Source organism: Coregonus lavaretus (assembly GCF_964263955.1).
Source record: "Coregonus lavaretus genome assembly, chromosome: 3".
NCBI lineage: Eukaryota > Metazoa > Chordata > Actinopteri > Salmoniformes > Salmonidae > Coregonus > Coregonus lavaretus.
In genome coordinates, this window is record NC_139990.1 from 15,921,507 (window position 1) to 15,939,154 (window position 17,648).

A 17,648-nucleotide genomic window follows, 5' to 3' on the forward strand; every position below is an offset into this window, starting at 1 on the left:
AAGCTCACTGCAAAAATTGACGTCATCACACAATGAAAATATTAGTAGGAGGAAGCCAGTGGGAAGACATCACTGTTCTGGTATGACTATGGATGAGGCCACACACAAACCTGGAGGCTACTGTAGACTACCTACCTACCTTGGTTTAGGACACTGAATCTAAATGTCCTCACTACACTCCTACACCTGCTGTTGTACTGTTAGACTCTTCAGCGCCACTCTTTGATGGAAGAACCACACACTGTGATCCACTGTTTAAGGGCAATGACGCACGTAGAACCCACCTATGCATAGATGTGTGTTTTTAATGTAGTGAAAAGTGTAAACCCTACAGCAGTGTTGATGGGCGTCAGTGAGTACGTTTATAAGCACGCTAATAATTCGACATTAAACTGATTATGGCAGTAGGCAGAGTATGGTATTAGTCATGTAAACACTTTACTCTACTTATCTTAATCGGCGTACGGTCATAGTCAAAGTAAGCATACGCAGATTAAAACACTTGGTTTTCTGCGCAATCTTTAGATGTATTAGGACATGTAAACAGTTTAATCGGCGTTCCAGCAGTGTATTTGATCTGTGCATGTGCCAGCCCTGGTACCGCAAGCCTCCCTCTTATGATCGAGTGAAGTGAGTTTGGTAAAACTGAAAGTATGCATCTTAGAAATATTTTTCACATACACATTTTATATGTCCGAACTCGGAATCAAATAGGCTTCTCAAAAATAACATGGTCGCTGTGGTAGAACGTTGATTGTGATTGCCGATGTTCTGCATTTATTTAAGTCCCATCAGGAAGTCTGATTTCAGATGTGTCCATGTAAACAGGATTATTAGGGAAATCATTATTCTTGCAAAGCATGTAAACGTTTTAAACAAACAATTTTAATCTGACTATCCACAATAATCCTATTATTTTGTGCATGTAAACGTACTCAGTGAAGTAACAGGGTGTAGGCAGAGGTTAGATGATTCTAGAACTACACTGAGAGGGTTTGAGGGTTGAAGAGGCGAAACTGAGAGGGGTTGAGAGTGAGGAGGATGAGGAGGTTTAGAATGGTGGTGCTATATTAGATTGGTAGTGGGCGTCGTTTCGACAAGCAGAGAATCTCTACATTTGAACACTACCCCCTATCTCCTCTAAACGTCATTCCACTAAATCGCCCACAGCATCTACCAATCGCCCATAACACTTTCCCTCAATCCCTCAGTGTTCGTGTACTCTTATACTTACTATTCAATAGGAACATTGTCAACGTCACCCTCTATCTCCTCGCATCGCCTGTTCACCCCCTATTTCTGGTCAACAATACACCCTCAACCTCCTTATATCCTTGGAAGTATCGTTTAACTGACCCCTCTCAGCAGCACTCTCTTCATCCACCCTTACCTCACGTTTGTCTCTTGTGAGCGTAGCAGGAGATTTGGTTCTGGGTGCTGAGATTACCTCACCCTGTCCCCAGCGGGTGTATCGCCCCAGTCTCAGCCTCAAACCCAACCCAAGCCTTGCCCTATTTGTTGTGTCCCCTCCTCAGACACTTCCATTAAGATGGTGTCAGGATAAACTAAACTTCATCCTGCATTTCTGTTTACTAAAGGAGATACTGGGCTGTTTGTATGTCTGTGTCTCATTTCCCCCAGTTTTCCCATGTTTTAGCTTGATAAAGAAATACAAAGTGGATGGGGGTAGATAGGGATGGTATATGGCAGAGTGGTGATTTGTATTGTTCTGAAAAATGACAGGCTTGTCTTTCATCTTTATTTCTCAAACATGGATTTAGTTGGCTCTAAGACTGAGACACAGTGAAGATATGAGGAGGTACTAAATTGCTTGCTTTAGTTTCAGAGTTGCATCAGCTTTACCCCTCGTGAAGTTATTAGCTTTGTATTAACAAAGCCCACCAGTGAGTTATAAAAAGGGTATTGCCATTCCATTTGACCCCACTGGAGCACTAACGACAGATGGCAAAGTTATTTTATATTATAACATAATATGGTGAAGTGCACATTCAGTACAAGGACTAAACATCCAAAGACATAAAGCATAGTTAATTACTGTAAAAAAAAGCTCCATGTTCTTTGTTCTCTCTCTCTAGGGTCAATATGACACAACACAGCAAAAGTTACGATTCTGGCTGAGGCATAATGAATTTGATTAAGATAATTACTCTTTCAGCTGGTTTATTATACAGTAGGGGTTCTCTTCAATCACATTTTCCATGAAACCACAAAGCACCTACGAGGAAATCAACAGGTACAGGTGGGTTAGAATATTTTCCTTATTCAAGTCAGAATAATGTAGCTCCATTTAAAGAAAGTACTAAATTACTTTTAATTGTTGTGTAGCCATTATACTGTACTTTCCAGAAAACCACATACATTTGCTTAGAAGAAATCAACAGGTACAGACTATATTCGTTATATTCAGAAGAGTTACGTGAGTCATTGGTAGAACATGGATGCCCTCGCACGCACGCACACACCACACACACACTACCATCTCATCCCCCTGGAGGACTAAAAGTCAGTGGCAATCGCGTCACCACAGCTCCCCCCTGTGTAGATGTAGAAATAAGTGTCTTTGGTTATTAGAAACAGTAGTAACCTCCCATTAATCACCAGTGTCTGACGCTAACAGGCATCTAGGCTGGGGGGAGTAGAACAGAATACATCAAACTGAACCAGACAAAACATTTCACTCATTATGGATGACTAGTCTTGTTCTCCATTGTTCAAGTCCTGTCTTTTCTCTCACTCTTTTGTCCAAAAGAAAATGTTAAATCATGGTGCTCTGACAAATAGATTTATGTGAAAAGCACTTTCAGAGCACTGTCATATAGCTTAATTAATTAAGAGTGAACACAAAAGCTAAAATCCTAACCTCACATCACCTACACTACAGTTCCACTTCCCTCGTAAAACTGACTATCCTACCGATCCTTGACTTCGGCGATGTCATTTACAAAATAGCCTCCAACACTCTACTCAGCAAATTGGATGTAGTCTATCACAGTGCCATCCGTTTTGTCTCCAAAGCCCCATACACTACCCACCACTGTGACCTGTACGCTCTTGTTGGCTGGTCCTCACTACATGTTCGTCGTCAAACCCACTGGCTCCAGGCCATCTATAAATCACTGCTAGGCAAATCCCCGCCTTATCTTAGCTCATTGGTCACCATAGCAGCACCCACACGTAGTCTGCGCTCCAGCAGGTATATCTCACTGGTCATCCCCAAAGTAACACCTCCTTTGGCCGCCATTCCTTCCAGTTCTCTGCTGCCAATGACTGGAACGAATTGCAAAAATCTCTGAAGCTGGAGACTCTTATCTCCCTCACTAACTTTAAGCATCAGTTGTCAGAGCACCTTACCGATCACTGCACCTGTACACAGCCCATCTGAAATTAGCCCACCCAACTACCTCATCCCTATATTGTTATTTATTTTGCTCTTTTGCACCCCAGTATCTCTATTTGCACATAATCTCTTGCACATCTAGCATTCCAGTGTTAATACTAATTGTAATTATTTTGCACTATAGCCTATTTATTGCCTTACCTCCATAACTTGCTACATTTGCACACACTGTATATATATTTTCTGTTGTATTTTTTGGACTTTATGTTTTTTACCCCATATGTAACTCTGTGTTGTTGTTTTTATCGAACTGCTTTGCTTTATCTTGGCCAGGTCGCAGTTGTAAATGAGAACTTGTTCTCAACTGGCTTACCTGGTTAAATAAAGGTGAAATAAAATAAAATAAAAAGTGTGTTTTGGGTCGTTGTCATGCTGGAAGACCCAGCCACGACCCATCTTCAATGCTCTTACTGAGGGAAGGAGGTTGTTGGCCAAGATCTCGCGATACATGGCCCCATCCATCCTCCCCTCAATACGGTGCAGTCATCCTGTCCCCTTTGCAGAAAAGCATCCCCAAAGAATGATGTTTCCACCTCCATGCTTCACGGTTGGGATGGTGTTCTTGGGGTTGTACTCATCCTTCTTCTTCCTCCAAACACGGCGAGTGGAGTTTAGAGTTTAGAGTTCTCCCCACTGTATATTAGAGTTTTATTTTTCATGATTTTTTAAAACAAATGTTTTAAATGTAGAATTTTTCTTCCACATTGACATTAGTTTTTTGTGTAGATCGATACATTTTAATCCCACTTTGTAACACAACAAAATGTTGAAAAAGTCAAGGGGTGTGAATAATTTCTGAAGGCACTGTAAATACTATGAAGAGTGCCTGGGTTCTCCTTGTTTTTCTCTGACTAGTAAACCTCTACCCTTACCAAACAGCACCTCCAATCCTACTTTATAATATTCTATCTATAGTGTATGCACATACCTCTCCCAACCCTTGTTTTTTTTTACCTTATTTGTCCTCCTCCCACACACAGCGTGTTATCTGAATTTAGCTCAGTGCCTTACATAAAGATGTCTCCACAGCACCGGCTTCTACCTGACCTATGGAGAGAATCAATATTACAGCTTTTTCTACATGATCTGAGTGACGTTTCTGTATAGCTGTAAATACATGAACTATCCACCTGGGTGTAGACCTGCTGCATACAGCCAACTAACCTCTGGACCAGGTGACCTTTGCTTTCAGTTAACAACCGCAGGGGTTGAATGGAACTTGACCCCATAGTTGAACTAACTTCTTGGAAACACCAACACATAGGGCCACCAGGTTCACATAGCCCATAGCTATTAGATGAATATTACCTAGAATCTTCCAGTTTACCATGGGGTCGAAAGGAAAAAACATGGGTTTGATAAATTCCTATAGAAACGCCTACACGTTAGGCCTCATCAAGTCATATTATTGATATTAGATCAATATTAGCTAGAATTTTGTCAGCCATCCAGGGATTGATTAGATTTTCCATTTCACCTCATGAAAGTGCTCATAAAAAGTGGGTAACAGTTTTTCTCCTACAGTGCCTTCAGAAAGTATTCATACCCCTTGATTTAGTCCACATATTGCTGTCTTACAGCCTGCATTGAACATTGATTAAAAGGGGGGGGGGGTTCTCACCCATCTACACACAATACCCCATGAAGTGAAAACATGTTTTTTTTTACATTTTAGCAAATGTATTGAAAATGAAATACAGAAATATCTCATTTACATAAATATTCACACCCCTGAGTCAATACTTTGTAGAAGTACCTTTGGCAGTGATTAAAGCTGTGAGTATTTCTAAGTATGTCTCTAAGAGCTTTCCACACCTGGATTGTGCAACATTTGCCAATTATTATTTTCAAAATACTTCAAGCTCTGTCAAATTGGTTGTTGATCATTGCCAGACAACCATTTTCAGGTCTTGCAATTGATTTTTAACTCAGCCACTCAGAAACATTCACTGTCTTCTCGGAAAGCATCTCCAGTGTAGATTTGGCCTTGTGTTTACGGTTATTTTCCTGCTAAAAAGTGAATTCATCTCCCAGTGTCTGGTGTAAAGCAGACTGAACCAGGTTTTCCTCTAGGATTTTGCCTATGCTTAGTTCCATTACGTTTCCTTTTTATCCTGAAAAACTCCCCAGTCCTTAACGATTGCAAGCATACCCATAACATGATGCAGCCACCACTATGCTTGAAAATAGGGAGAGTAGTACTCCGTAATGTGTTTGATTTGCAGAAAAATTGTAATTGCTTTGGCACATTTTTTACTTTAGTGCCTTGTTGCAAACAGGATGCATGTTTTGGAATATTTTGTATTTTGTACAGGCTTCCTTCTTTTCACTCTGTCAATTAGGCTAGTATTGTGGAGTTAACTACAATGTTGTTGATTCATGCTCAGTTTTCTCATATCACAGCCATTAAACTCTGTCCAGTAGCTTTTTTTAAGTCACCATTGGCCTCATGGTGAAATCCCTGAGCGGTTTCCTTCCTCTCTGGCAACTGAGTTAGGAAGGACACCTGTATATTTGTAATGACTGGGTGTATTGATACACCATCCAAAGAGTAATTAATAACTTCATGCTCAAAGGGATATTCAATGTCTGTTTGTTTTTTTACCCATCTACCAATAGGTGCCCTTCTTTGCGAGGCATTGGAAAATCTCCCTGGTCTTTGTGGTTGAATCTGTTTTTTAAATCCAGTGCTTGACTGAGGGACCTTACAGATCATTTTATGTGTGGGGTACAGAGATGAGGTAGTCACTCAAAAATCCTGTTAAACACTATTATTGCACACAGAGTGCAACATGTGACTTGTTAGGCCAATTTAAACATATTTAGGCTAGCCATAAAGGGGTTGAACACTTATTGACTCAAAACATTTCCGATTTTCATTTAATTAATTTGTTTTAAAAAATAATCAAAAAACATAATTCCTCTTTGCCATTATGGGGTATTGTATGTAGGCCAGTGACAACAAATCTCAATTTAATCTATTTTAAATTCAGGCTGTAACACAAAATGTGGAAAAATGCAAGGCGTTTGAATACTTTTTGAAGGCACTATCTACCAGACCTCTTAATATAGCCTTTGACAAAATGGTTGTTGATAAGGTGAGATGGATGTCTAAGGGAAAACAAGATTAATATGATGCAAGGAGAATGTGAATATTTTAGATATCCTGACAGAATGGAGAGCCAAAGATGGTGAGACTAGCCTTTGCTGTTTCTTGAACTAAAGTGCAACATTGCCACCTAGTGGTCTTACTATGCTACTTCCATGTTCAATATTCCAATATGCAGTTTCTATTTTGCAGTCAACTGTTTTTAGTCCACACTCTCTCCATGATAGCCGCCGGACATAACTGTGTGACTTGAGATGCATGCTAAAATGCTGCATATCTGTCTGCTATCCTAGCACCCTTGCAGAAGATGAAGATTGACTGTCAGTGGACAGAGACAGTCCAATGAAGCCAGGGCAGTATGCATTTCAGTTCTATACCGTTCGCAGCAAATGTGCAAAATCTTTTCTCTAGTAGAAATTAAATGTTTCCCCTTCAGTTTGAACAAGACTAAACAAAAAGGTACAGTATGAATACTGTCCCTGATCAGCGCTTTCACCTCCTAAACCCCACTAGACAGCACCAGGAGTAGAACCCCCACCCCTAGACATCACATGCACTCCAAGTGAAGCATAATACTAGGCTCATCAGTTGGTCCCAGTGCATAGTACTCCATTACACAATCATGTTAATTTAAAAGGTGCAAGATTAAGCCCAACATCCTTTCTTGACCTTTGGGTGATGGAAAAATACTGGCTGCTAAATCTTAACATGGAATCCAAAATGAAACCGAGCAGCAGTTTGCATTCCAGGCTAACTACATCCCCACATCTTTAACCTGTTCTAGCTAACTGTTAAAAGGATGGTCTTCAAAAGAATTGCGGAAATCTGAAGCGTCACAGGAATCAATAAAGCACGCATGGATGAAGAAATGGCGTTTGACCATTTTATTATTTATTACAGTTAAGTCAACTAGTAACATCTATTAAGAAGCCAAAGCGTATTGCTCTTCTGCATTCCATGTATAGACCCACTCCTCTAGTAACATCCTAGATGATTCAAAAGTCTGGCAAAGTTACTTCATGGACCTACAACAGCACTAAGTCATGTGCTTTGAGACAAACCTCCACTTTACAAACTAAACAAAAAAAAAAAAAAAAAAAAAAAAAATCAGCAGCGGCACAAAGATTAGGTTTAGGTTGCATCTGAAATGGCACCCTATTCCCTATATAGTGCACTACTTTTGGGTAGTGCATTAGGATAAGGATGACATATCAGACAAAGCCTTAGTTATTTAAAGAACAAGACTAGCAGATCTCTAAACAGCAAAAGCTGCGATACACCTGCTGCTGTGAAAGAGGTGAAACCAATCAATATGTTAACAACCAGTGATCAATAAGCGCTATGAACAGTCAGGTGTGAGATACACAGGGACACCATTCCAAAGCTGCACTATGGAATAGAGAGATCATGTCGAGGACCTATGCACAGCACATGCTTCCTTAAAAAGGACAAGTCCATACACTGCTATTTTTCATTAGGTCAGAAGCTGTAATGAAAAAAGCTATATATCCAAAGAAATGGGCTGTGTATGAAATGGTTACTAGAGGTCCAATCCTTGCTTTCTCAGTCCTCTTTTTGTTAATTTCTTTCACAGCTTCATTGGTGGTCTGAGGAAATTACCTTGGATCCTCTCCTCCAATACCATTTGAGAGGATTTGAAGGCTAGTAACGTTTAGACAGCCGTAGAAGCAACAAGGAGACAAATATCCACACATAAAACTATCGCAAGTACACTTATAGCAGGAGAGAAGTTAAATTCACAAACGGGGAGAACTTATTTTCTTCATAAGATGGGTGGCAGTGAACAACAAAAATACTGGCCATCAACTAAATATAAATCAATCTTTGGATACGTAAAAAACCCTCTTGTATACAATCCCCCCATAGACTGAACTGTTCAGTTTTCTGTCTCGGCACCGCCCTCTTTGGTTTCCTTCTTGGCCCGCACCTCTTCCAGTTTCTTGTCCTGGGAAGAAATAGAAGTTCAAAACATTAGTGACATTTCTAAAGTGAATTATTGAACAGACAATGAACATGCATACATTCCTTTCTCTTTCCCGTTGCCAATTTGTCATGAGCTTGACCAGTGACATTGTGGTGTTTACCATTGGTGTGAAATCAATAAAAACACTGAACTTTTTCCTCAAGTCTTCCAACTGCACCAAACCAACTCTGAACTCACTTGCAGAGGTAAGTGATCAAGTCGTTGAGATCCCGCCCCCCCGTGGGTGTATCCTTTAGGGATGGGGCATGGTTATTTGAATATCCAAATGGACGTTAGTATTCGATTACTTACTTGGGAGAGTACTCATTTAAGAAAAAAGTTGAGTGCACCCCATAAAAAGACTCTCCAGTAGCCTACACATGTGTAGCTTGTTACTGTCTGAGTCACAGCGGCTTTACAGTCAGAGGCTCCATGTGTAGCAAGTGAAGCGGGCGATTACTAATCAATGCAAAATAGAAAAACGTAGAATTAAGTTGGCTAAATGAGAAGTAGGCTACGGTGACCAATCAACAGGTAGGCGGTCTCATATGAATTGAGTTCTAGACATTGGCCGGGGAGCGCAGCAAAATAGCCTTAATTACCCTTGTTACTTTAGCTTGCTAGCTTCTTTACAACGATTTGATGCAGTTCAGACAGGCACTACCAGATGGTACAGTCAGGCCTTAATGGCCATGTACTCTTATAATTTCCACCCAGCACAGCCAGAAGAGGACTGGCCACCCCTCAGAGCCTGGTTCCTCTCTAGGTTTCTTCCTAGCCAACGTGCTTCTACATCTGCATTGCTTACGGTTTTAGGCTGGGTTTCTGAATAAGCACATTGTGACATCTGCGGATGTCAAAAGGGCTTTATAAAAATACATTTGACAACCTATGGCAGCAACAAGTTTGTCTAACTAACGCAAGTCGGTTTGGCTACCTTCTCTCGCTCCCGCTGTGCCACAGATTGTCACACCGGCCCCCGCCGCCTCACCCCTCCCCTACAAGCAGAGTTCACCGGCTCTCGTCACGCGACCAAGTGTCCATTGAAGTCCCCCCAAAAACATATATTTGTAAACATGCATTTTGACTATCCGGATATCTGGGGAAAAAATATCATTATTCTAATACTGAAATAATTTCAAATGCCCATCCCTTATGTCCTACAAACAGCATGCATGATGTGTATAAACGTTGGAAATGTTACTGTGGTCGCTAGCTAGGCGCAGGCCATTAAGTTACTGATCATGTTCGAGAGCGTCAACACCATGATGCATCATGGGTAAATTGTGACTGATCTAAAAATAGTCGTTATTTATGATGCAAGGTGATTTGTGGAGTCGGCAGTCACCTGCAATGTTGAACAACCCCACTGTCTCGTGTCCTCCCTTCATTGAAAATGACTGGTAGCTGGGTCACCGATTATCATGGCAAGACAGATCTGCAGGTAAAAGATAGAGGCCAACATACCTTCTCCTTGAACTTCTCACTCATGGCTGCCTGAAGGGCCTCCTTGTTCTCTTTGTTGGCCTCCATCTTCTGGTTAAGCTTCTCCTCGGCTATCTTGCTGAAGTTGTTGTTCTCCTCCATGGCTTTCCTTTGCACCTCCTTCTCGTGCTCCCTCTTCTCAGCGAGGTGCTTCAGAACCTCCGCTTCATGGGACTGGAGGATGGCGCAAGAGGGAGAGGAGTTTGATATTCAGACATCCAACTACAAAACATTTTAATTGTAATACAATATATAGACTGCATAGAGCCACAGGTGGTGATTATTTGGCCCCAAAGTTCTGGGGGGGACGGGACGGCATAAGACTAAAAACCCCACCAGCAAATCAGCCCAAAGGGATTTTAAATTTGGGAAATATGTGCCAAAGTATTCCCCAAGCATAGAGATATGTGATCATATACAAATGTAAGAAAGGATTGAAAGGATCAGATTTTGGTAAATCATATCCATTTGGGCTTCTTTCTGTCAATTTCCAGCCCCCTGACCATCGCAGAAAGAAAAAAATCCCTAGCATAGAGGCATGTCATGGCAACAAGGCATAAGGTTAAAATGTGTAAATACTAGTGATGGGGGAAAAAATACAAATCAATCCAGTTAAATGTCAGGATATAGTAGTCCGCTTCCTTGGGGTCCAAAAAGGATCAAATTGATAAAAAAATTACCCAAATTGGGATTAATAAAGTAATACTCCATAATTTGACGATATAGCATATCATAGACAATAACGCAATATTTTTGCACTAGTTGGCTGTACCAAAACTCCAGTATTTTTCCTTTATAGTGTGTTCTCCATCTTTTAAATAGGGAGCCAATTTGTTTTCAGAACTTTTATTTCCATGACTGACTAGTGAGCAATATGTTTAGAACATCAAATCGCAATAAAATTTGTATAAAATCTTGAGTCGCAATACTTATTGTATGGGCACCTAAGCAGGGTGGGAAATTAACTTTAGTCCACCAGCCACTATGGCAGGTAGATGAAAAGCTACCAGTCACTTAGATTAATTTTGCACCCAAGTACCGCAATAACGTATTGTGAGGTCGCTGGCAATTCCCAGCCCTAGTAAAAATTCCCAAAATTGTGCCAGTCAGTTAAAGCTAGGATCAACATGTCCCCCCCCTTTGTTTTTAGCTAACAATATACACTACAATTCATGGGTGAGAGTAGATTACCCTTTGTCAAAAAAGGTCATTTCTGGACAATAGTTTTTCCCTTTAGGGGACCCCTTTTGGATCAAGAGCACCTCTATAGGCAAAAAGTTCAGTGTAGTCTAACTGGAGCACAACCTACCTTCCTTCTCTCCTCTGCAGCCTCTAGTTTCCTCTGGATCTCCTCCAGGGACAGGTCCTTCTTCTTGGGGGGAGAAAGGGGGAACTCTCCCTTGGCGTCTGGACCTGGTGCTCCCAGGATCACCTCGAACGCCTGGCCAGACGCACGTTTATCAATCTCCTTAACCTGAATATCTGGAGGGGACAAATTATGCATTTCAGTTATTGAAACATGAATGCCGACAGAGGTTCCTATGGGAATGTGGAACTTGTCTGGGTGCAAACGGAAATTCTATGCCTTCGAAACAAGGGAAGAGGTCTCAGGACAGGGACGTGAACAATTTGGGGGGGGGGGGGGGGCACAGACAGAATTGGGCCACTGCACATTTAACTAAGGTTCCCTCAATTGTATAAAGAAAAAAAGAAAAGAAAAAAACTCATCTCCTTCCTCTCATCTGGACTGATGGGAATAGACATGACTGGTGAAAACCATATGGTGGAAGCGCATCATTAGACTGGCTTCCACCTGCTCACTTCTTTAAGATAAAAAGAGAAGAGGGGTGGGGACCGATTATTTTCATGGCTTTCAAAATCCCAACTTACCTCCGCAGGAAGATGCCATTTCACCAGTGGACAGAGTCAATGTATCTGGAGGAAGAAAATGTATCAATTATTGTCACATTTATTGACTAAAGCCCATTCCACATCAACAGTTGTCAGTGCTTTTACAGTAACCCGGCCTAGACCCCAACAAGTACGCGTGACAACACTTACTAATGCATTAGTATGTCCTTGAACATGAAGAACCAGCTACACCCACTCCCTGAGGACTGGATAAAATCTCCATCTTCACAAGGTGCCTGAATCATTAACACAGAGCACTTGCACCCTCTAGTGTGAGAGACCTCACTGTGTGTTCAGGTGGAACACTGACTAAACAGAGCTGCAAAAAGCAAAACCAGGCCCACTCAGTGGTGACATCTTTCGGTCACATTCAACAGCAACCAACCACCGCCCTATTAAAAAAAGCTGTGTGGCATTCATTCACAGCTAACTACATGGCACATGAAACACTGTAGTAGGGCCAGAACAATACCATTATCACAACTCGTTAGTATGGTGGCAAGGGAATAAAACACGAAGCAATCAAACATTATGTTGTCATCCAGAGCCACATTTATTTTCCAAGCTAAAGCACAATATTTTACATACATCAGGTTGTCATTTTTGCTATGGAAAAAAATATTGCAATACTAGTATTTCCCCGGCCCTACTGTCTAGCATGTATACTAGATTTTACAAAATCCACATTAAATCAAGAAGCCACTTTACTGTAGATGGGCGAGGCCCTTTCAATGCCTGGCTACAGCCTCAGTGACATTATGTATGCATGATGAACAAACAGGCTATGGCTAGAACAAAAGGCTAGAGCTTACCAAAATTGCAGGGCGTTGACAATGCCATTGGAGAGCTACAAAGATATTTGGCAGCTATAATATACACCGGAAGCCAACAAGACTAGTCTGAATATTGAAACATTCAAAACAAGCTGCAAAAGGTGCACCCGTTTGTTCTTAGTGCACTAACGTTAGCTATAAACCACAGGGGGAAACAAGTTCGACAGCACGTAGTTAACTACTTGAACCATTCAAATGCTAGAAGAATACAATAAAAATCACAGTTTTCGTAAATACATTTGCATGTACAGTAATTTGACTCGGTGAAGTGGTGCTGATAAAGTCACAGACAAAGATGGAGGTTTGTCAACAGCTCAAAGATAAATACCAACATGTGAAGTGTTTCCATGTTTCGTTACCTAGCCCATTATACACTTAACCTAAATTGATTCTCTTGGATAAAAGGGAGGGGAGAGAGACACCTGCAGCAATCAAAACCTGCGACACTTTAGTTCTCAATACAACAAAGAGACTAGCTAACGTTCCATGGTCGTAACAAAACATTAGGTAACAGCACAAGAAAGGCGCTTTTGTTTGGTTGCAATGAACGTCAATGAGAGCAGCTGCAAACAAAGAGGGGCGCGAGCGCGTGCTCCAGGCAGTTCCGCCCGTTTTGTTATTCGCACGAAGCCCCTCAACACCAAGTTCAATGCGTTTGAACGACAGGTTAAAAAAAAAAAAATCACAATAATTAACCAGAACATTCAACGACTAATAATTTATACGTCAATAACGCAGATAATTGTTAGTGGCAACGGGAAGCTTCAAATATGGATGGCAACACCGTTTGTTTAGCAAAATACCCTGCAAACAAAATGCATAAGTCATCGAGGAGTATCTATGAATGGCTGATCAAAGTAGGCCAAATTAGCTCATTAAAACATGTCACAATGACCTGTATTTATTTTAGTAAATGCAAAATGACTTGTTACTAGCTAGCTACGTCGTGTAATCAATAGAATGTAATTTGCGCCATTATCAAATGTGCATCCCTACCCAGTAAGTAACGTTAGCGTCAAGACAAACACTCACTGATCAACGACATCTCGTCACCTGTCTGAGGCGAAACAGAACGATCAAAAGATGGCTAACGTTCGTTACCGTATGGAACAATAGCTGCTAACCAGCCATCCACCCACGTTCTTGTTACAATTGCATTCCATTTTCACTAAAGCAGTCAGATAAACTCTGTTGAAAGACACAAAATGAACAATGTCTGAGCAACAATCTTCATTAACTAACGTTAGCTAGGTTGGTTGTTAGTTAACGTCCAGAAAAACGAAGACACCGTGGCGTTTAGCCATGATTGAAGCTGAGAGGTAACACATTTTATCACCACTTCACCAAATTGTTTTTTTTTTATACAAATCAATATTTTCATCAATCAGGCAAGATTAGCTAGAACATTCAAATCTTTAAATCATATTTTTGGTAAGGATAACATTTCACCCACCTTTACAAACAGTGAGACAAACTCTCCTCAACAGCCAGACTTTAGCCGCGAATTTTCTGCTCGAGCATGGTCAGTTCGCGCATAAAAAGCCCTAAATGTGTCGTCAACGCCAATTCTGCGATTCTATTGGCTGTTTACTACTCTCTCCGCACTCTTGGTAGTTGTAGTTGTAGGGATTTCTAGACATCAGCGCAGACAAGACGAGCATCACCATAACATTATAGTTCGGTAATGAACATTGAATGAACATATACATTTATTGTTTACATTTAATTGATCGAAAATATGGGTCTTTTGTGGATGAAAAGTCAAAAGTGTGTCCTTGACCTGCATCAGTCAGTCAGCCTTTGAATGAAGTGTGTGATGATTACACAAGTCTTCAATATATCGCTCCAACTAACCAGATGCACGTTCTCGACCGTGCGCTCTCGAGGACTGCCTGTGCCTTCGTCTGTGTATTGGCCATAGTAGACTGACTATACTATTTATTTGACGAAATAACGTTTTATCACGTTGTCTGTGTATTTTATTTTGTGCAACATCTTCCATAGTCAATACTGTTATTGTGTCCTACTTTGTTTTAATCACACAGAGAGATATGACTGCAGAGGATCCATGGAATGACCCATGTTTCCTCCAGAGCCAGAAAGCTGCAGTCATACATAATGTATCAACATAATTTATTGTCTTCTTATTAGAAGACTTGAGAGGAATGCACCCCCAATCCTGAAGGAAGTCAGCTTCTGCCTGTCTGTTTGTTAGGTAATGTCACACCACAGGACTCCAACACTGAGACTATAAGAAATCTCTAACGGCTTTATATTTGTTCTCTATAACTAGGCTAGCACACCACAGACTTCACAGTCTACAAACTCTTATCTCTTAAGAAAAGGGAGAGAGGGCGACAAGGGGAGGCAGAAGATGGAGAAGGAAAGAGAGAGAGGGAAGGTAAAAATACTTGTCACATGACAAGTCCTGGACTGAAAAAATATTGATAATAAATAAAGAAAAGGTAGCACACCGGAGCTGCATAGCCTATAACCTACACTGTGTGCCAGCTTTTCTTTCTTTACTGTCACATAAGTCTCTTACTTATCCCATATACTGTAGTTGGAGGATTTAATTCAGACTCATTTCTGCTTGGCACCATGTTTGCCATCCTTTCATCCTTTCAAGTCACCATATGGTGGTCCACTTCAGGCAAGATGGTCAACAGGAATTACATCCCCCTTTCTCATTGTCTACCCCCAGCTACCATCAGCCATCATCAAATCACATTTTATTGGTCACATACACATATTTAGCAGGTGATATTGCGGGTGTAGCGAAATGCTTGTGTTCCTAGCTCCAACAGTGCAGTAGTATCTAACAATTCACAACAATACACACAAATCTAAAAGTAAAAGAATGGAATTAAGAAATATATAAATATTAGGACGAGCAATGTCTGAGTGGCATTGACTAAAATACAGTAGAATACAGTATATACATATAAAATGAGTAAAACAGTATGGAAACATTATTCAAGTGACTAGTGTTCCATTTAAAATGACCAGTGATTCCATGTCTATGTACATAGGGCAGAAGCCTTTAAGGTGCAGGGTTGAGTAACCGGGTGGTAGCTGGCTAGTGATGGCTATTTAACAGTCTGATGGCCTTGAGATAGAAGCTGTTTTTCAGTCTCTCGGTCCCAGCTTTGATTCACCTGTACTGACCTTGCCTTCTGGATGATAGCAGGGTGAACAGGCTATGGCTCGGGTGGTTGATGTCCTTGATGATTTGGCCTTCCTGTGACATCGGGTGCTGTAGGTGTCCTGGAGGGCAGGCAGTTTGCCCCCGGTGATGTGTTGGGCAGACCGCACCACCCTCTGGAGGGCCATGCGGTTGTGGGCGGTGCAGTTGCCGTACCAGGCGGTAATACAGCCCAACAGGATGCTCTCAATTGTACATCTGTAAAAGTTTGTGAGGGTCTTAGGGGCCAAGCCGAATTTCTTCAGCATCCTGAGGTTGAAGAGGCGCTGTTGTGCCTTCTTCACCACACTGTCTGTGTGGGTGGACCATTTCAGATAGATTTCAGTGATGTGTATGCAGAGGAACTTGAAGCTTTTCACCTTCTCCACTGTGGTCCCGTCGATGTGAATAGGGGCGTGCTCTCTCTGTTGTCTCCTGAAGTCCATGATCAGCTCCTTTATTTTGTTGACGTTGAGGGAGAGGTTATTTTCCTGGCACCACTCCTCCAGGGCCCTCACCTTCTCCCTGTAGGCTGTCTCGTCATTGTTGGTAATCAGGCCTACTACTGTTCTGTTGTCTGCAAACTTGATGATTGAGTTGGAGGCGTGTGTGGCCACGCAGTCATGGGTGAACAGGGAGTACAGGAGGGGGCTGAGCACGCACCCTTGTGGGGCCCCTGTGTTAAGGATCAGCGTAGTGGAGGTGTTGTTTCCTACCTCCACCACCTGGGGGCGGGCCGTCAAGAAGTCCAGGACCCAGTTGCACAGGGCGGGGTTCAGACCCAGGGCCCCGAGCTTAATGATGAGCTTGGAGGGTACTATGGTGTTGAAGGCTGAGCTACAGTCAATGAACAGCATTCTTACATAGGTATTGCTCTTGTCCAGATAGGATAGGGAAGTGTGGAGTGCAATGGCGATTGCATCATCTGTGGATCTATTGGGGCAGTATGCAAATTGAAGTGGATCTAGGGTGTCGGGTAAGGAGGAGGTGATATGATCCTTAACTAGCCTCTCAAAGCTCTTCATGATGACAGAAGTGAGTGCTATGGGGCGATAGTCATTTAATTCAGTTACCTTTGCTTTCTTGGGTACAGGAACAATGGTGGACATTTTGAAGCAAGTGGGGACAGCAGACTGGGAAAGGGAGAGATTGAATATGTCCGTAAACACTCCAGGCAGCTGGTCTGCGCATGCTCTAAGTACGCGGCTAGGTATGTGCCCTGTGGACGCGGCTAGGTATGAACATACTTTAGTTTATTAGGATTGAATGATGGTGACTAATTATGAATAATGGTGGTAAGTGGAACAATGTCTTCTGTCTCTCATAATGTCAGTTGTCTTTTTAGTATGTATCTGACCCCTGCAGAAATAGAACCCATGACCATGCCATTGCCAGCACCATGCATGCTCTTACCAACTAAGCCACATACGGTATCAGTCTTTGGACAGTATGTCCTTCCTACATGCACCAGTAGCTATAAGATTCATGGCCAAGATCCACTCAATGCCCCTGTATTAGACAGACAGAAGGTCGTTATGTAAATGCTAGTAGGGATAGAAGAAAAATTGAACTTCAATCAATGTGAAAAGACGAACCATGTCATTTCATGGTATTTTTAGTTCGACTCTATCCTGATGGCAAAGAAAAACAGTAGTACAGACATAGAAGAGGCATTGCTTTTGTTCAGGCTGTGTGATATCGAACTCTTTGAATATTTTAAACTT

The 17,648-nt window shown here is 41.7% G+C and overlaps 1 protein-coding gene across 1 annotated transcript; it reads right to left on the reverse strand.

Annotated features, from left to right (window-relative positions):
• Positions 1 to 7,396: 7,396 nt before the first annotated feature.
• LOC311117016 (stathmin-like) lies at positions 7,397 to 14,257 on the reverse strand. The gene is made up of 5 exons (XM_084157474.1): positions 14,194 to 14,257; positions 11,887 to 11,931; positions 11,306 to 11,478; positions 9,979 to 10,170; positions 7,397 to 8,493 (listed from the first exon to the last, which is right to left on the reverse strand). The coding sequence occupies exons 2-5, from the start codon at positions 11,903 to 11,905 to the stop codon at positions 8,425 to 8,427; spliced, it is 453 nt and encodes a 150-aa protein (XP_084013600.1). The 5' UTR covers positions 11,906 to 11,931; positions 14,194 to 14,257; the 3' UTR covers positions 7,397 to 8,424.
• Positions 14,258 to 17,648: the final 3,391 nt, after the last annotated feature.